This window comes from Cajanus cajan, chromosome 1 (assembly GCF_000230855.2).
Source record: "Cajanus cajan strain Asha chromosome 1, NIPB_CcT2T_4, whole genome shotgun sequence".
Lineage (NCBI taxonomy): Eukaryota > Viridiplantae > Streptophyta > Magnoliopsida > Fabales > Fabaceae > Cajanus > Cajanus cajan.
The window spans coordinates 82,049,587-82,071,882 of record NC_138517.1 but is presented as its reverse complement, the minus strand read 5'-3'; the positions used below and the strand labels follow the sequence as shown (position 1 = coordinate 82,071,882).

Below are 22,296 nucleotides of genomic sequence, written 5' to 3'. Positions count from 1 at the left end.
GTTTCTGTATCCAAAATAGAACATCATATATGTACAGTAATTCCAAAATAATATTTCCTAGTGTTGGTCAAGCACAAACAAAACCGTTACCCAAAATGGTAACTCTAACACGAGGATCAAACTCCCCGTCTCGCAGCGGTCACCTCAACTCCAACTATCCCTGACCTGTTCTCATACCAAGTATGATCATTGCAGTCCCACCACATGGAAACAGAAGGGTAAGCTAGAGTTCAAAAATCAATCATACAAGTACAGAATAAAATCTATACTACACATGCATCCAACTCAAGTCCCAAAGGAACTTCCATCTCAATCAAATCATCCATTCATCAAACATGAAGTCAAACACCATACACTTCATCATCATAACAATCATGCAATACATGCAACTCATGACAGATATCAATGCATATCAATTATCTAATATGTCGTCACGCATACACCTAGGAGATCTCCCTAACAATAGAGCAGTATAAGTGACATTTCATCCTATCGAAACCACCCCAATCGTTTTCACGCCCAATGCGCCCGCTCGGTCACAGCTAAACAGGATATAATCCTCACTCGGGTTTACCCGGATGATGTCACTTACACAATTGGAAGTCTAGATCTATTGTCAGGTATAGCACAACTGGGTACAGGCTTACCACGACCTTGACATGCATTACCAACTAAATTGTGGAGTTCGCCCACCGATTATCCGCAAGGATCCACGCACCTCCCCGAGTACTTGGTTAAGGGAATAACCCTCGGCCTCATACCCCGCTCCAACACTAGCTAAGGACTTAGAGGAGACTCACCCAACCCAGTGGCCTACCTGAGCACCACTCTCATATATCAGTAATTTATCCAAGCACCACTCTCAAGAGACTCTATGTGAGCTCTTCCAGTTCGAAAATAATTTTCCTCTCCTCAAGTCCTAGGCTAGACTCATGCAATAAGGCATCACATGCAATTATGCATCACACATCATACATGGTCTGCCCACCATCATGATCAACAATCATACACATGCCATAAGACATCACATGCAATAATCATACATCATACATGGTCTACCCACCATCATGATCAACAATCATACACATATGAACATATACACATGTCATATCATATTTAAACATGCATATATATCATTACCAAGCATACATATGAATCACACCTCACCATACATCATATATCAATTTCAATTATCCAAAAACATCAAACACACTCACGCCGGCGTAACCAAATCACGTTCGGCCTAACATCCAACCCGAGAGCCTTAAGCTCTTCCACGCCCGGTGCGCTCAACCTGCGCCCAGCCTAATCCCAATCAGAGAGTTTCAAAACTTTCATCCAAACCAACAAATCCAGCCACATGGAAACACAAAACACAATGCATAGGCTCCATATAACTCAAAAATAAACTTAAATCTCACATGCACCCATCCGATGCATCAAAATCACCAAAAACCCCATTTTCCCCAAAACCCAAAAAAAATGAGCGAATTCTCCAATCCAACCATGGATCCCCGACTTTCATGCATCAATTGAGTTTCTAAACTCACATGCAACCTAAACAACAAACATTCTAGCTTCCCTTACCTGAAAATTGGCTCAAAATGGCCAAGAACTGAGGAGAAGTAGAATTTCCTTCCAAAGCTCAACCTGAAACTTCAATCCACCCAAAACAAGCTTTCTAGTCTGAATTTAAAGAAAAGACAGAAGACATTAGTGGTCTAGAGGAGAAAAAGAATCATACAGAGAAATTTGGGAGAGAAAGGAGCTCACAGACCTAAAGTCCTTTTATCTAAAATTTCTCTCTAAAAAACTTCACTTTCTCCTCAACCACACAACCCCTATTTATAGAAGTTCAGGAGTGGCCAAAACGGCCCGTTTCAAATTCGGAACGACCCGTTCTGCACCCCTTCATCATGTGCAAAAATAACATGCAGAACGACCCATTCTTAAACTAGAACAGCCCGTTCTCCATTCAGAATGACCCGTACTCCATCCAGAACAGCCCGTTCTCAACTACGATTTACAGGTCAATTTAGTAGTTTGGAACGGCTCGTTCCAAATTGGAAACAGTCCATTCTGGGCTACTAAATCACCCATATTGGGCTTTTGGGTCTTCTGAAATAACTTACTACGTTACATACTGTAATTATATAATTAAATATCATGAAATTGAATATTATGTAATTAAATATTATAATTAATAAATATTTTTATATTTAAATATACTTTTAGTCTTTGTAATTTAAGATAAAATTATTTTTAGTTTGTTAAATTTAAAATTAATTTTATAATTTTATAATTTAAGAAAATATTATTTTAATTCTATAAGTAGTCAATATCATCATGTATAGTGATCGATAGATTAAGATATTTATATAATATTAAATTTAATGTAATATTTTTACTAACAATTAAATGTTTCACATGAAATAAATGAAATGATAGAATGATATAAACATAAAAGTAATATCATCATACATTTGCCCTGTTTGAAAATATTTTGATTAAAAGTTCAATTTCTCATTAACATTTAAACAAATTTTATTTTACTCCCTCCGTTTTTTTTTCATAGTCGTTTTGGTAGAGTTTGTTGTTTTTTTTTCATTGTCATATTATTAAAATCAATGAGTTATTAATTTTTTTCTTCCATTTTTACCCTTGATAATTAATACATGTTTCTTGAAAAATGTGTGTATTTATTTTTAATATCTACCTAATTTTTCTCTAACTACTCATATAAAGTTAATGTGCATTTATAAGAGCAATATATTCCCAACAAAATACTATAAAAAAATATAAAAAAAGGGACAACTATTTAATGGAGTAGTTCAACAGTCTAAAAAATGCAACAAAAAAAAGAAGGGTAAAATAGGAAAGTAAGTAATAAATATTTTTGAAAACTAAAATATCAATGATTTCCTTAATTCCCGTGCAAAACCTTAAACGACTATGAAAAAAAACGGAGGGAGTAGTTATATTTAAATAAGAAAAGGAAAACTACGCTGACATCTCTTAAATATCCTTAAATGATACACATATCATCTCTAATTTTAAAGTGAACACTAACTAGGATGAATTTTTTATGTACATATTATAATAAAATTTTCATATTTTCCATATTTAAAACTAGGTGCCCTCACTTTTCTGTGTTATATTTATCAAATATTTCAAAGTCAATATATTAATTTTTAAAATATTTTTTACAATATATATATAATACACCCTTTATCTCATAATTAGTATCATGTTTGAAAAAAAATAAGTCTCAAAGTAAATGTTATATTAGGTTTTCAATATGGTATTAATTACCACTTTTCATTTATACCCTTTACAATATTTTTTAGAAAGTCATTATTATATTACATTATTTATAATAAAGAATAAATAGTATGTGTAAAGGGCAACACTTATTACATAGTAATGAAAGTACTATATAGTTAAGCTAGTAAAGAAATTATTAAAAAGTGAAGGCTGACCCAAACCTATATTATATAATTTAAAAAAAATGGAAATTTTGATATAGAATATGAATAGATAAATGATTGTTTATTTATTTATAAGGAGAGATATTTTTAAAAGTATTAAAAACGAGAAAATTATTCAAAAAAATGTATAATATGAAATCTCATGGATAACAGTTTGATGTATATTTATATTTCAGAAAAATGGGAAGTTGTATATTTAATATAAATTAATATATGAGCATTGACCTACTACTAAAAACTTCTCGATCCAGCACTAACCTTCCTTATTTATTTATCTAAGTAGTACATATAATCTCTTATACAAAAAAAGAAACATTATTTGTACACTATTAAGAGAGAACAAATTATTAATGCAAATACTAACAATTGAATAAGACTTTATTTCTTACTTAATGTTAACTCTTAAATATAATTTGAGTTGTGATTTATAAAAAATATATAAAATTTAAGAAATAATTTCAAAGAACGAGTTGAATTTTTTTTTTAAATTGAATAACAATTAACATTTTTATAAAAGAAGACATATCATTATAATAATTTAAAAATAAATAATAAACACATATATGATTGACATAATATGAGTTGACTTTTATTTTTTCTTCTCACTTTAACCTATTCTAAAGAGATCAATTATTTTTGAAAACTAGAAAGGACCTTAAGGGAGGGTGAATGCAATTTTTCTAATAAAAAAATTATGCAAACAAAAAAAGACATTACAATAAATTTCCTTTTTGTATATCAAACTTAGTTCGCAAACTTTAATCTAAGCAAGTATGGGTATATTAATAAATTTGATTTCAAGATGTGCAAATTCATCTCCACTTAAATTACTATTTTTCCATCAAATAAAATTAATTAAAATTTTATTTACTCAAATTTATAATTACAAACTCAAAATTAGTTTTAATGCCAAGTTTTCAAATAATATTCGATATGAAAATTATGTTCAAACATATTTTATGTCATCCAAAAAAAATGTGTTTTTTTTATTTATATTTATTTAAAATCAATTTTTTAAATTACATTAATTTAAACTCAGTTATATTCACATATTAAATACAAACATAATATTTGGAATTTCTAATGAAGAGAAAAGAAAAAAACGAGTTCTTCAGCGAAATTAATAAATAATATAATAATTACACGCGTGAACTCATCATCATGAAATGGATCTCCCAGATTTTCTTGTTCTTTTGCTGTGTTGAAAAGGAAATTAATGATAAGTAGGGATATAGGTAAAGTGACCTAGTTTAACGGAAATGAAGGGTCTTTGGACCGGTACATGAGATTGAGAAATAATGAGGGAAGTATAGAAAATAATAAATTGAACACAAACCCTAAATCTAAACTTTTTTTTATTTTTCTGTAAAACGGCGTAGAAATAGTACAGAAAAAAAATATATTATCCATAAAAAATAATTGATTGTCGGTGATTTATATATAATTACGATTTTTTATACTTTGAAAATTCTTTGTTTTTAGAAGAAAAATGATTTCCTTTTATAAATAATCAATTATTTTAAGACAAAATAAGTGATGCATACAAATAATATTTATCATTTAATCATAAATTATCATTTGTGATATTTAAGAGAGAAAAAGTTATATACTACAAATCATCCAATAATAAATCATCATTTAATTTATATAAAGGTTTATTAATTTTTATAAAAATTTTATAAATCATATCAATAAAAGTAAAATCACTGTGATGAAAGAGGTTGGAATAAAAATATAAATTTTAAATTTAATTTTCATCATCATCTTTATAATTTTTCATATGAATCAATCAAATATATATATATATATATATATTATTAATAATAATAATTTTTGATTAATCAACATTGTAAAAAAATGAACTAATAATGCATGATCATTAAATCTCTTATTTTATGTTGTTAGTGTATGATCATTAAATTTTTAATTTAATATAATAATTCATTGTCTAACATTAATTTTTTATTTATTTCTTCAATCAAATGCTGTTATTTTACTTTACTTTATATATTTATTCACTTTTTATTATATATTTATTTCCTTCGTGTGAAAGAACATGGAAGGGAGAGGAAGAGAGACCCCGGAGGGGAAGGGGGAACCCTAGTGTGGGTTTGACAGCAGAGGCAAATAGGTTCCCTTCACACACATGAAGAACCCTCTTCACGATCAATCCAATCAGTGTGGGTCCTAAATCTCCCTCACTAGATTTCTTACACAAATGGATAATCAATTCTTCATTCATTAACGTCACTTTTATTATTTAAATATCAAAATAATTAATAGCACGCGATACTATATTATTGTTTTTTTAATCTTTTTATATTCATATATATATATTAAAACTACATTCTAATAACTTTTCTATTAGAAAGGATGCAGTTGATTTAAAGATGCTATTTTACATCTATTATTACTCAATCAATGTAAACGATTTATATATAATTACAAAAATATCATTGTCTCACATTTCATATCAATTTTTTTACATTAATATGGAAAGTCCACATAAAACAGTGTAATTTTTAGAAGTGTGTACATTTTAGCTAACAACATACTGTTTTTACCGATCTATATAATAAGTTGTTCATCTTATACTAAGGTACACTAACAACTCAAAACTTGTTATATGATTTACAGTGACAAGTTAGGGGAAATGGAATGATGAATTTTCCATATCTCTCGCATATATGTCGAGACGTACAATCTGAAGGGAAAAAGGAAGCAGAAGGGTGTGAAGAAACAGTAATAGTATTGGTAAAAAAAATAAAATAGAAATTGGCATTTGGCACATGGGACGTTACGTTAGGGTTTAATTAGGGTTGGAGAAATGTGATGTGGGAAGAGGCGAATGAGTAAAAGCACCAGAAAGTTGAGAGACGTCACTGGTGCGAGGTGTGATAGTGGGGACATAGCCTTATAGCCGGGACAGTAACCCTACATAGGGTTTCCTTTTATTTTATTTGTTTCTCCATTCTCATACTTTAAGTCACGTCCATACACAGTTCCATGATTGACATAAAACAAATAATACTTTTTTCATTTAATTAAGTTATCAGTTAAGTACAAAATGAAATAACAAGGGCCAAAAGAACAAAATAAACAAATCATTAATATAAGGATTAACAGGTATTCTAACAACATGATATATTATAATATGTAATAATAATTAAGATTTAAATATTTTTTAATTTTTTAAATTTGAGATATTTTTTTATTTGTGAAACTTAAAATTTAATCTCAAAAACTTTGGAAAGAATTGTCATATAATAATCCACATTCTATAATGACACATTATTTATCATTAAAAATATTTTTACTTATATTACAAATATAATACATGTTAGTATAATATTAAAAAATATAAGTATAATTTATAGTAACACCCAATATATATATATATATATATTTTTTTGATGAATTTTATTTAAAATCCTTAATTTAGCTTTAAAGAGTAATCGGGAGACTAATCTCATAAGTGACTTAACTATGAAAACTAATGTTATGATAGACTTATATCCAAGTTATGAGTTAATCACCTATACATTGTCAGTGTAAAATTTTTTTACACTGACAACCAATTATATCTCTTAATTGTGCCATGTCACTGTAAACACATTTACTTTTAACAGTAACATGATACAATTAAGAGATATAATTGGTTGTCAGTGTAAAAAAACTTTACACTGACAGTGTATAGATAATTAACTCCCAAGTTATTCTATCCTGACATGAATATTAGGCTTTTTATTTTAAGTGACTAAATCTGAAGAAAAAAAAAAAACTATATTATTGAGGATTTTATTTAAATTAATTGTTGATTTAGCTAATTGAAAAGATATTTTGTTGTTGATTTTATAAGGTCAAGTCAATTAGACTACTCACATGTGTTGTACAAGATCTCATAGTTAAAATACATAAAGATGCATATAATTGATTTGTCGTGCATATACGGTTGATTTGTTTGAGTTGTGTCATGCATATGTCATGTTATATAGTGATGTTCAAGTTGAATAATAAGTTGTGCATGTGATGTATTGAAGTTTATGTTGTTGCTATGTTGAACTATGATGAGTTGCATTGTTGTGTTGTTCTAGTTAAACGTTTATATGTATCTATGTAATATGACATGTATATTCAAATATTGTAAGTATGTTGATCCTGAGTAGTTGCGTTTATATTATTTTCTTGTTGCTAGTAGTAAATTGTAAAGTGTGGTGACTTCACATATCGATACATAATTCATGATCATTATTTGTTGAGAAACATAACTAATAATTAAGAGGTACTTATTTGAATGTAACTTTCGGACAAAATTTTACTAGTATTTGTTAATATAGTTAATAGCAAGTTATTTTTGAAAAAATAACTTTTAAACTCATTATTTTAACACACAAAAAATTCAAAATGAAAAGTGTAAACCAACTAACAACGTTAAGGATGAAATAAATTTAGGTAAATATTTTGTTTAAATTAAATAAGTATATCATGCTTAAAAAGCTTTAGGCACATATATGACTTATTATTTGTCATAGAGTTTAAGAATATAATCAAAGTCTCATATCATTGAAACAAGAGGACGAACATGAATTTATAAACATACAAAAAGTATTTATTGTTAAGAAGTCTTTTGGGTGATGATTAAAATTTAAATCATGAATAAGAGTTAGGCCTAAAGTGAACAATATGTCACCAATGTCTGACATGTGTTTATGTAGGAACCTCTCGGTACACAACAAGTGGTATCATAGCCCGTTGGTTTGACCAAGTGACTGGTTCGAAAAGTATAATAGTTGACAAGTGAATTCAGGTCCATTATATTGAAAGTCTTTCTAACAGTGAGTTCATATATAAAAGAAAATCTTCTTTGTAATATGGAAGATTATGAGGCTTTTTTTTTGTTATCTTAACGATATGAAAGAGAATCTTCTCTGTAATATGGAAGATTATGAAGTTTTTTTTGCTATCTTGAGTTAACGATAAAGTAACGGTGAAAATAGTTAGAGCATGACTAATTTTTATGATGAGTTACTATCAAATATACTCGTAGACTAATATATAACTTTCACTGCAAATGGATTAAATCACAATCTTTTATTTGAGAGAACGACTGTAAGAATATAATCAAAGATTCACATAAATTTATAAAAGACATACTATTAAGAAACTTTTTAAATAATGACTAATTTCTTTTATTAATATAAAAACACATGTACATGTAGATGTATCCATAAAAATAAGAACCCCGGTGCACAACTATTATCCTGCTCAAAGACCTACTTCATATTATATCTTTTTAATGCGCGGGTCTAACTTTTCTCCACGTGATCGAGATAATGGGAAAAAACTATATGTAAAACATATTATATAACCTATAAAAATTAGAATTACCACTACCCAACCGTCCCAACGTATTAAATGAAGTTGGAAGTAAGCAAACTACTAGGTTTATAGAAGTCAAGCCACGTGTTAGACTTATTTTTAATATAACCTTTAAAGTTGTTCGTACATGTAATTTGACCCTTATACTTTTTAATTAATGATCATAGTTTAATTTTTAATTAAAAATCATTAATGGAGATATCACTTATTTAATAATTCTAACGAATTTTAGAAAATTTCTCAAATTTTATAATTTTTTTTTTAAAATTTCTTAAATATAGGTATCAAATCAAGTTGTGTCTAACTCAACTTAAGCACAATAAGTTATAATATAAAATTGACATGGTCAATCTAATAATCTAAATTTCTTTCAAAATTATTATTTTGATGGTCTAATTTGATTCAATATCAAGCTAACAACAAAAACTTGCCCTAATCAAGGATAAACAAGAAATTAAACATTTTATCTATAAAACAATCAAAAAAAAAATATAAATCAATTTTATAAAATAAAATAAATTTATTCATTGGATTGAGTCAAATTCATTCAATTTTTCTATCCTATAAAATTTTGATGCTCAATCAACCTCATCAACCCTATCGAACCATACTAAAATGATCCAAAATTTTCAAACCCTATTTTAATGATCTAACTTTCAAATTGTTTGAATTAACTCATTTGACTAAATTCAAATTATCACTTGTCCCCACATCAAATTAGTATGTGTTTTTAGATTACAAACCTACCAAATTCACATAATTTTAGAGTGTGAAGACTAATTATTGTACAATAATTACTAAGAAAAATATTAAGCTAACAATTTGACATTGTCTTAATATTTATTATTATAATTTCTATCTAAGGTAAATTAAACTATTAAACATAAAATACATGTATATTACCACTAAACACATAGCCAACTAGCACAAAATTATTTCAATTTAAACAAATAGTTTTGGATTTGAATCTTAGATATGTAATTGTATTAAATACTTAAAGAAAAAAATTATCACTCAGTCAAATAGGTTAGATTCATCTATGCTGGTACATATATGTGGGTTAGTCTGATTTGACTCAAATTTCTTATACATAACTTATTTTGTGGCTTGGTCCATTAGCACGACATAACAATCAAATTGATATATTTTATTTTTATTTGAACTTTAAAAAAAAATAATAATAATAATATATATATATATATATATATATATATATATATATATATATATATATATATATATATATATGATTACAAATAGAATCAATAGAATTTGAGCCTAAAAATTAGTGATCTAACTTGTCCTACTTGGGTTAATTCTTTTTCAATGAAATTTTTTAGGAGTTGATCATAACTATTAAACTAGGTTATTTTTACATTTCTAACTACTCATAATGTTTTACCTAACACAACTAAAATTGTCTATGGTAAAAAAAGTACTTCTAATATAAAACAAAAAATTAATATATACATATTAAAAATGGTATATCATATTAACATATTTTGTTAATACAAAAAGCATAAATATCATCAATACATTAAATGCTAGTATAATACATCATACTATTATCAGTTTGATTTTTATTAAATAAACATTATATTAACAAAGATAGTATAGTTAACGTTTTTTTTAATGATAAATAGTGTTTTTCTCAGTGAATCATTATCCTATATAAGATATAGATAAGTAAAATGAGCTCGAGTATCCATCTATTGACAAATAGACGTTATATACATAAAGTGACGAACTTCCTTTTTGTTACTATAATTTATAAAAAGCAAGAGACAGATAATAAAATAAGTAATGATGAAGAAAGATAAATAAATAAATAATATATGTATATATATAATAAAAAGCAATAATTATACGTGTGTTATTAGTATTACTCGTGTATATATTTTAAGGTGCACAGTTTTTGGTTCTTTGTTCATTCACACAACCCTCTCCCTTACCATTGTCTCCATGCTATTGGTGGCTTGATTGGCTTCTGCTTTTGCCAACAGCGACAGTTCGCAGAATTTTCGTAATTGCGTTGTCTGTCTTTCCTTCTACGCTGTGTTAGCTTCTGTTCTTGGTTCAAAGAAAAGACCACAGCCTGAGTTCTTGTTTAACCATGTCAGCCTTTCATTATCTCTTCATTTTCTTTGCTTACATGCGAAGAAACTTTTCCATGCAGCTCATTCCATTCCTAGTTTCTTTTCTTTCTTCTGTCATCTAAACAAAACAAGTCGTCACACTCCATTCCTTTTCTTTCTCTTATTTTCATCTCATCGGTACCCAAGATGGGACTAATGTGCTACTTACGTAAGAGGGTGTGCCTCATGATTAATGCACCAAGAAGGATAAAAAAAGGGTAATATTTAGTTGCTTTGTTATAGTTTGTTATGAAAATAATTTTATCGTTACATACAATTGAAAATGAACATAAAATTGATACCACCTAATTAAGAATAGTTTGTTGATACAATTTTGTTGCGTAATTAGTATATGGGGCCCGTGCGTTAATGGTTAAATTACTCTGCTTTGCACCATAAGGAAAGTGACATTTACTAAGCTTTTTCTTAGGCAAATCAATCAACGACTGTTACATAGTATATACTTTTGAATGTAACAGCCAAAAGATAGTTACTAACACTGTCATAAGAGGCTTTAAGGAGACAAGCAGCTTTTATAGGTGGTGTTAACTCAGGGTAGTCACTCAACTAGAGATTAGGCAATTGAATAGTATATAAGTGGAAAGCAACCCTCACCTTACAAGCCGGTTTTGTAGGGTTGAGTTAGGCTTAATCCACTATTCTAACATGGTATCAAAGCCATTTAGATCCACTTTAAAAATGGGCCACCCACCATTGATGTATGTCTCATAGGCGTGAGGGGGTGTATTGGGAAAAACCCAAGTCCCGCCAATCCTAGATCATTAAAAAGGGCTACCCACCATTTATCCACGTACCAAGCCCAATAGTGCTGGACGTGAGGGGGTGTATTGGAAAAAATCCAAGTCCCACATCGACTAGAGATTAGGCAATTGAATAGTATATAAGTGGAAAGCAACCCTCACCTTACAAGCCGGTTTTGTAGGGTTGAGTTAGGCTTAATCCACTATTCTAACACAAAGCTATAGTTAAATATGACAATTTGTAGACATCAACATCGAAGCGTAATTTGTTGGTGATATTATTTGATTGATATTACCATCCCAAAGTTATCATTAGTGTTTACTTTTTATGCTAGTAGATATCATTGGCCTTCCCACTTTTTAAACGGTTGTGGTTGATTGAAAAAAGTAAACGTTTATATTCAAGCTCAAATAAAATGATGAACTTGTTACTTGTGGCAAATAGAGTTGTGGAGGGAAAAGGACCAATAACAAAACGAAAGTCGTCATGTTTAAGTATGTTGGGTTGCTATTCCAAATATGTGTGTATCCATTCTTTTTTTTCACTTCTTTTGCTGCATGATCTCCAAATGAAGATGTCTAACTTCTAACCCATTTTCTGCTTTTACATATTTTTAGAAATTTTTCTACCTTTAGGAGATTGTACAACAAAAAAAAAGAATAAAAGAATAAAAAAAACCTCCGGTACTTGAATGTATGTACTTTCATTTGAATTTCATATGCAAATGTCCTCTCCTACATAATTTATATTAAACAAAAGTGGAGGGTTCAAAAGATTATATGCACTAAATAATTGGCTTTTCCTATTACTATTAATTAACAACATAAATTATCTCATATTAGTTCGATAAGGGAATAAATGAGCAAAAGGGAGTGGTGGGTCCAAGCCACCTTTGCAGTTGCACATTATCTGTACACCACACAAGATAAGGAAAGAAGCCCCACATGTTAGTACCCTCTTCCACCCATGTTGACTATCTTCAATTCATGTAGTTAATTTAATTTCACTTAGTCAGATGGCACCTTACTAGTTGAAAAGTTGGTGCGATATATAATTGATGTTTCTTCGCTGGTGTTTGGCTCACAATTTTCCAACATAAATCAAATCTTGCTTTTTCTCATAAGCATATCTATCTAGCTTTTCCGTCAAATGGAATGGCTCTAATATATAGTGTGCCTTTTGGGTCTTCTCTTCAAGATCTTTTTGGGTTCTAAGACTAGATAGTGGTTATTAGACATTGTTCCCAAGACTTTGAGCTTTGTTCCGATTGAAATGTTAATCTGTGTCTAGTTGGAATGAAAGAAAACGCTGAGGATTTTATTACAAATTGTAGGTGAGCTTATGGATGGTTTTCAATTCATAATTATTTCCATATAGAATATCCTTTCTGTTGTTGTATGGCTGCAATATTTTTATATTTCTAGTTTTTAACATTTTATTCTGTGTGTCTGGTTCACGTCATGTCATGCCGCTGGGAAAAATTGGACAATTTCGTGGAGTAGCAAATAGCACTAGCTAATATTTGGGGCCCAAGCATTACCAATGAACCAAGATTGAAGTGGGCTGCTTGCGCTAGCAATTGTGTTAGTTGGTCATTCTGCTTGGTGAGAAAAATGTATATATACTACGCATTATGTATTAGACACAAAAATTAAGTGGATTAATAATTAATAATATGCTAAATCAACTAATATATGATTGAATCTTAAGCTTGTACTAGCAAACAAATTTTTTAAATGTAAATAAAATTTAAAAGAATATGAAATAAATAAACTAAAACATAAAAATATATAATTAATTCAAACAAATAAGTGGAAAATATAATTAGTTTATTTAAAAATAAATAAATTTAAAATATGAAATAATTAATATAGTAGTATAAATGATTCAGATCTAACACAAAGGGAATTTTGAATAAAATTTAAAATTAATTAATTAAATTTAATATTTGACGAAAAGAAGAAATGTAAATAAAAAAAGAAAATTTGAAAGCACTTACAATTTTAAGATTTTAAATCTATATAAATAAAAAGTTACATTGTTATGAAACCACGTTATAAAAAAAATATAATAGAAAAATGTCCTCACATTGAAAAATGAGAAATCAAATTTATAACACATGAATTGGCTGTTTATTTATAGACATATATTAGTATAATCACAATTAATTTTGTTTAATTTATGTACAAAACTGTTACTTGATTAGGAAATTGTAACTTTAAGTTTTTTATTTTTTATTCAATAGATATTTGTTTTGAACTTTTAGATCACACATTTCAATATTTGAATAAAAAATGTAGCTAAAACTATGATTTTAAATCCCAATTTTTTTCTCTGAAAACTCAAGAAAAATATAAAATTATAAACTATTCTAAGTGTGAAAGAATTAAAATTAAAAAAATTGTAATTTTAACGATCATCTATCTAATTGAACACTAAAGGGGCTAATTCTTCTTATTAACAGCCTTAATTAGAGTTTATTTGGAATATTACAAGAGAAAACAAAAATTTTAGATATATACGTATATATGATACTTAAATATATAATGAGGGGCCTACCCTTTCCTTTCAACTAAAATGAGAAAAAAAAACGATTTTCTTTCATGCAATATTGCTTTTCCTAAAATCCTTAGATTCCTATCGATAAGAAAAATATATGTTCTTTCACTTCCCCTTATTTAAGGGGTATGCTTACAGAGTCAAAGCCAACGTATGCTGCAACTTTGTTTATTTTAGATGAAATATAATATAACCACACTTGGTAGTTGGTTTAACATATTCAAAAACTGACGTGTGACTGAAGGTTATCTGACATTTCAGTGAAGTGTTCCATATAATATCAAGTTCAGTCACAAGGCCCGGCTAGAAAGTGGACACAACACAATCATCATAAGATAAAGAATTAGGTCCAAAGCTAAACCATCCAACTGGTCTTAAAGCAAATAGATTACTTGGTAAACTTTGAGCAATTAAAAGAAAATGTCCCCCGCAACATTGGGGTTTTCCTATCTGTTTTTGTAAATAACAGTACCTCACGTCCAGAAGCCCCCAATAAAACTGGTTCCCTTCAATGCAGCATTTAGCCAGCAAAGACTAATGGCATGATGTAGCATGTTGCTAGAATTTCTGTATCACAACTGAATTTGCTAGTCCTGCCTGCTCTATAGTCTGAGTTTCATCAGCTAGAACCTTTGGGGGGAAACCCATCAGCTGAAGTTGATAAGCCTGTCGGCCCCCAGGTCTAGATGCATCAATGAAGGCACGGATGTCGCGGATAGTGTGGTGATTATTAAAATGTGATATCAAGCGGGTTCCATCAGCCAACCTGAGTTGTATTGATGTTGATGGCAATGATTGATCAACTACCAGGCCAGCAGAAGGAGTTGGCGCTGCATTGAGAGGTGTTGAGGCAACAGTTGGATCAGGAGTCATTGATGAAGAGCTGCTTCCAAGAGTTCTTCCCACTCCCTGAAATGGAACATGCTGCTTTTCGGGTTCCTGTATGCATGAATAAAATGTGAATTCACTATTTGCGCATAACAAAAGACCTGGATTGCATTTCTAAATTCAAAACGTTAGAATCTCCAAATTTAATGAACAAAGCCAACAAAATTCATCATGGTTTAATAGTAAATTGGACAGAGACAATCCAAAGAACCCTGACAGAAAACTTACGGGACAGTTCTCATTCCTCCTTATGAGGTTAACATTAACAGATGACCTCCTATCTGCAGGTTCAAGTTCTTTGGGACACTCAGATTTTTTTATGCTCTGCATTAAAAAATAGCAAATATCATAAACACGATGAAACCACTTCATGTAACCAATAAAAAAAATAATAGTAGCACAAATACATTTCCGGCAGATTCTTACATGGTCTTGTCAATGGATTATGAAAGCAACTCACCAGAATACTTATATAACAAATGCAGAATTTCAGAAAGGATTTAAATAAATAATAAAAGTAAAGCTATAACTGAAATATATAGATATGTTCCAGTATTTCTGAACAATGTTCACCAAAAACTCAATCTTCTATGACATCAGGATTTGCCTTTTCAGGAAGGCAACCTCATCACTTCCAAATTATTTTACCCTTCAATCCATTACATAATGTTTGGTTGGAGGGGAGAGGAGAGAGATTTTTATTTTATTTTTAAAACTTATTGTTGTTTCATTCAATTTTTAGGAGAGGAGTAGGAGAGCAAAACCCCTCCTCATCTATATAATGTCTAAAACATTCTTATTTATGCTTCTAAATTTTAAATAATAAGGGTACAAATATAAATTAGTTTTTAAAATCCCTTTCCTCCCCCACTTAAATCAAACAAGTAAAGAGTTATCTCCCCTGTTTTCCTCTTAACCAAACAAAATTTCTAACCCCCTTCCCTCCTTTGAGCTAAACAAATCTTTAATGGAATAAGAAACTAAAATACCATCACCTCTAAAAATGAGGCATTTTCAGGATCGTCCAATCTCCTCAGAGGTCCATCATTTACAGTGAAACCATTACTCCAGAAAATAATGTTGTGAACAACTGCCTCAGGTTGCTGGTTAGTAGATTGTGTAGTTTCCCCCGAGAGTAACCTGCCAGTTCCAGCAAAGCTAGTTGACCTTGGAGGCTCCTGAAGCTGATCAAGAGGCCTTTCAACAGCACCAAGTTGCCTAGCTTGATTGAAAATTGCATCCACATCATTTCCCTTTGAAGGATCCTGGACAAGCATTCCACTGGAGATATAATGTGCAATTGTTAAATATCCAGAAGAAAATAATCAAATCATAAAACCAACTGAAAATAGACATTTGCATCCGTAAATCTTGTGAAAAATTAGAGACACCAGTAAATTGTATATGCACATTAAACTTAGAAAGTGTGTTTGCAGATGCACTAACCTTATTAAATCAACACAATTATACACCTCCTTTAAGCCAACTTTCAATATCCAAATGTCCAAAGACTTTCAACAGGGTAGTCAAAAGTGACTTTTTACTATAAGGTGTTTTAAGTTCTAGAAAAGTAAAGCATACATGTGAAGCATAAGGCTACATTTTTGAATTTTGAAGAGGATGAAGTGGAGTTGTTTGGAATTGCATGGACTGATGAAGTGGAAAGGTACGATTCTATTGTTAAGGTGTTGAGTTAAAACTGTAGATGACTGTCTTAAACGGTAAGGACTAGTTTGGGTCCCCATGCTCAATCATTCCACTTCGTTACCTTAAAAGGTCTCTAAAAATGGGTTAAGTACCTTTTTTCATTCTTCTCCATCCATCCAAACACAGCTTAAAAGTGAATATTTTACATACTATATAAAAAAAATCATTAAAAAAATATAAATATAGATATATGTCACTATCCCTATCTATATGTTTAAGGAACTAAGTTATATAGTTTGATAAATTCAAATTTTGAGAACTTAAAATAGCTTAAAGGAATCATCAAGTGGGCAATGCTTAACGTCATCAGTCATCACATAAATCTTTACATGTCATTATAGACTCACTTCAAAGGATATCAAAATGCAGTAGCATTGCTATAAAACCTGGGAGGAGCAAAGAGAATGTCTATTTGTACAAAAAAAGAAATCACAAAATAATAAAAACACATCTCTTTGAGTTTTGTTTTTTCTTTTCCTCATCCCATTCTTTTAGCAAGTTGAGCTGGAACTAAATAGGCTTTCAAAAGCCCAACACCTAAACCAGAAAAAAGTAACCCAAATATAAGCAAAACAGCTTCAAAGTAAAACTGTAAAAGCTCTCATCAAAAGCATGATTTTATTGTTTTTAATGCCTTTAGACAAGTTTTCAAATGCTTTCAATCCTTCCACCAAACAATGAGGTTGAGGAAATTCTGAAAACACTTTGTACAAGTAAAAGCACAAAAGAATAAACTGAAATCTAACCACTTATTTCTATTTGAAAAACCTTTTACTTATAAAGCAGTATGCTAATAAGTGTGGCAGCACAAGGGTACGTACATCAATCAACTTAACCCAGGCAAGAGCAATCAACAAACACAAAACAATCACAATCCTCAACCATTAGAAGATAAACAAAACAAAACAATAACGACACCAAAACATAATCATTTAGAAGACAAACTGAAACACAGCAGCACAAATTGTAACTCTAATTTCAAAAATACACAAAATCATGCTAAAATTTTACACGATTGGAAGAAGAAAAAAAAAACTGTTCCTAAAACCTAACCTAACCTAGTTCTTTGACCGGTAGCTTGATTTCAGTCAACTCTAATAATTCATTCAGCAATAGCATGTAAGGCAATATATCATGCAACACATTTACGCACACAAAGTGAAACACAGAAGTTGCTACCGCGATAAAGCGTGTTTTGATTTTGTTTTGAATTGTGCTGTTTTCGTTTATTATGGAATCAGCGCCTGTTCTCATATAATGTATGGATAATTATACCTCTTCTCCCCGCCGGTGTAGTACTCCTGGGGGCCATCGGAGTCGCTGTCGGAGTCGGCGGAGGGACGATTCAGATCGGAGAGCGTGCGGATTCGGCCTGCTCGGCTACTGGAGGCCTTGGATTGCTTCTTGTTGTCCCGTGACGCCATGGCGATTAAGATTTGAGAGGAGAAGGGACAGCGTCTCGTATTCGGTGGCGCAATGGAGAGAGAGCTACGTTGATGTCACTCACTCCAATGCTTTGCGTCGCGTCGTTGCCAAGTAGTTACCACTTACGATCTGTCTTCTTCTTAAGAAGCCTAAATACCACGCTGCGCTACTGTAATCGATCGGTTACATAAAAATCATCTCATTCAATTATTTTTCTTTTCTTATTTAAATTCACACGCTCCTGCTTATACTTCACTTTTTTCTTACAAAATATATAATCTATTACTACTAAATAAATAATAAACAATAAATATTTTTATTGTCTGATCCACCAATTAATTCTTTTTCCAGATATCGAGATTTTCTTAAAGGTGAAATCACATATTATTAAAGAAAAAAAAGAATGTGAAAAAGTAATCATGCAGTGTGAAATTAAACTACAATCAAAAATATAATAGTAGTGATCACATAAATTGATTCACTCATAACAATCCAAATTTAGCTTCAACAATAATAATTCTAGCCCAAGACAAAGATAAAGAAGCTACCAAAATAATCCAAGCTAACAACGTTTCAATAGTAAAACAAAAGCAATAAAATTCTAAAGTAGGCTTATCTCTTTCACAAAAATAACTACTTACAATACAATTAAGATATACAATTAAGATAGAACTTGTTGCATGCACATATAAGGTTGGATTGCCAATTGTTGAGAGAAAAATCAATGTTAGAGTATTTAGCATGAATCCAACACCAAACCCTATAGATAATTGCATCAAACACATTATTTTGCCAAAGAACAAATTGCTTGAAGGTAATCTCATTCCTTACTAGCTAGATAGATCACTTGATAGACATCCACACAATGACTTATAAATGTTGCATTTTGTTGCCAACAAAAGAACTTAAAAATTGTCAAAAGTGGGCTAATAACTACTTGAGAATGGTTGTTGAATTCCAGTCCAATTCATAAATTTTTGCCATACAAAGTAAGCGAAGCTACAATCGAAAAATACATGAAACACATCCTCCACGTGATGACATCTCCATATGTAGAAATTGTCTCTATCAAGGCCTAACACATACATTTTGCTTAAATTTTCCAACATTTGATTCCTATTAAGGAATAACCTCCACATGAATGCAACAATCTTGATCAATGCTTTAACATCCCAAATGAATTTGAACTAGGAGTCATTAGCGGTTGAGTTTGGACAGGTTCGGATTCAAAATACCCAAATTGTTGCAAATTGAAAATCACATACATTGAATCCGTTTTTAACCAAATTACATTCAGGTTTACCTTCTTTCGGGTTTTAACTATTTTAGATTAAGTTAGATGTGTTGAAATAAGTATTTAATTTTTTACTGACATTGGTTTTTTTTACTCATTTCTTTAATATTTTTACCCAAATTTTGCTTCTTTATAAGGAAAAAAAATGATCTAATTTTATTTAATCATTTACTTAGTATTTTATCCGGTTTTAACTTCTTTTGGTTATGACATTCACTTTCAGACCTTTTTTTGTTTACACTTAATTGTTTTTTGTAAGGGAGAAAAAAAAAGTAAATTACTTTTATACAATTAACAAATCTTGTTCCTTATTTCAAAAGTAATATTATGGAAGAAAAAAAAATAGAATCATCCTAAATTCAATATCTCAATCTCAATCAATTACAAATAATAATATAAATTACAAAACTAAGATTATATATTAATAGTCATATTTTTAAATCAAATCAAAATAACCCATCATCTTCAATTCTCCATGCTTACAAGAGGGTAACTCTAGTTTTCTCATAAAAAACATTGATTGACAGCTCCACTTGTTTAGGCCATAGACACCTCCACCTCAAAGGGCTAAATAACTTACAATTTAAAATCTTACAATAAGTGATGCATGTAACAAGCTCCTATAATCAAAAGTGGAAGGCAAAAAGAAAAATGGAGAAGAGATAAGTAGAACACAATGCTTGTGTCTGTGAAATAGATGAGAGATTTTATGACCATGGTGATTAAGAGTAAGAACATAGGGACAAGAGAGATACGAAAGGCAAGAAAGGTGAGAATAACACAAACTTTGCTAGGGTTTCAAGGAGAGCAAGCAAGCAATGTTTAGTTTTAGGATTACATATTTTTAACTAAGCTATTCACATCAGCACTAGACTTGGACCACACAATATGAGTTATTGGACTTAATCTAATTATCAATTTCTTTGTCAATCAGGTTCGGTTTCCTATAGATGTAAAGGCCTAAAATCGAACTCGTCCTATGAAACCCATTTAAACCCTTTTTTCTACCTGTATAACCCATTTATCCACCCGAACCCTAAAGACCATTTTTTTCAACCAAATTCTTCAAGTTTGGGCAGATCAGGATTTCTTGTTCACCCCAATCTTGAACATATAATCAATAAGAACAACTTACATATCTCTAATCAAGAAATATGCTCTTTTAACCGTATATCCAACTATAACTACAACACTCCAAACCCAATTATCTAATGCTTCAGTAGAAAGGGAAAAGAATTGAGCATATTACAAAATTGAAAAAACACTTGCTCACTTCCACTCCATTATACACACCCTTCTCCAAGAAAAATTCCAAACTCAACAACTATCATGCCAATCACCAAGGTCTTTTACCAAGTAAATTTTTTTTTTGATAACAAGTACAACTTGGGAAATAATTGACACAAAGGATCATCTACCAACCACTTGTCCTCCCAAAACAAAACCTTATTAGCATTCTTAACATCCACATGAATGTGATTCTTTAACTATTATGTGTGTGCGTGTGTGTATTTATGTATACATTCATTTTAGATTAAATTGGATTGGTTTTTAAAATTAAATTTGAAATTTCATTCAATTCAATTAAAAATATTTTTCAATTTTCAAATTTCAATACAATTATATTTTGCTAGTTATCAATATTTTATTTAAATATATTAAAATTTAATTTTAAATAATTATTAAAAAAAAGACTAAAAAATTTAGAGATTAAAAAAAATACATTTATCATATCATATCAATATCAAATCCTATATATTAAAGGTGAAGGATTATCTTATCTTTTCGGTAAAAGGGTTTTAACATATCATATCAATATCAAATCCTATATATTAAAGGTGAAGGATTATCTTATCTTTTCGGTAAAAGGGTTTTAAGAGATTCTTATAACTTCTTATCTATTATTCATTTGTGAATTAAATTTTAATATTTTAAAAATAAATTATCAATAATTATAAAAAATCTTGTGTCGCAATATATATTATTTATTTTAAATCTAAAATATAATTTATATATTTAAAAATATTTATTTTAAAAATTTAAATATAACTTATACATTAAAATATAATATTTTATTTGTATATAAATTTTACAAGTTATCAATTAGTTTTCATATTTTTTAAGATATTTTTACCCATTTATTATATATTAATATTTTTTCACTATTATATTCTCTTAAGGGTAAAAACTAAAAAACAAATGTAAACAAGAAAATTAAATGTGATTATATCAATGATAACTATCCACTCATTTTTGTAACCACCTTTTCTCTCTATTTTTTGTTTAAGAATATTTGACTTTTTTAATTACACATTATCTAGAACTTAATTTACATGTTGTAACCTTTATTGATTTTTTTATATTAAATATGCTTTTAGTCAAAGTTGATGATTTTGATTTTGATCCCTCTAATTTTTTTTTTCATCCTTTTAAAATTTATAAACATTAGTTTTTATCCTTGTAAAATGATTAAATTTTGATTTTGATCCTTATAAAATATATTTCTTTAGTTTTCATCTCTCTAAAATCTAAATCAATTATTTTTAGTTTCTAATGATCATTTTAAGGTAGATAAATAATATTTATTTTAAATACCTATAAAACTATAATAGTTGAAGTAACACTTAAAATAATTATTTAACTTTTTAATGAATAAAAA

At 29.4% G+C, this 22,296-nt stretch overlaps 1 protein-coding gene across 1 annotated transcript; it reads right to left on the bottom strand.

Moving 5' to 3' along the window:
- Positions 1-14,558: 14,558 nt before the first annotated feature.
- Positions 14,559-18,534, bottom strand: LOC109804201 (plant UBX domain-containing protein 4). Its single transcript, XM_020365994.3, has 4 exons — positions 18,194-18,534; positions 16,207-16,492; positions 15,440-15,535; positions 14,559-15,262 (listed from the first exon to the last, which is right to left on the bottom strand). The coding sequence occupies exons 1-4, from the start codon at positions 18,340-18,342 to the stop codon at positions 14,882-14,884; spliced, it is 912 nt and encodes a 303-aa protein (XP_020221583.1). The 5' UTR covers positions 18,343-18,534; the 3' UTR covers positions 14,559-14,881.
- Positions 18,535-22,296: the final 3,762 nt, after the last annotated feature.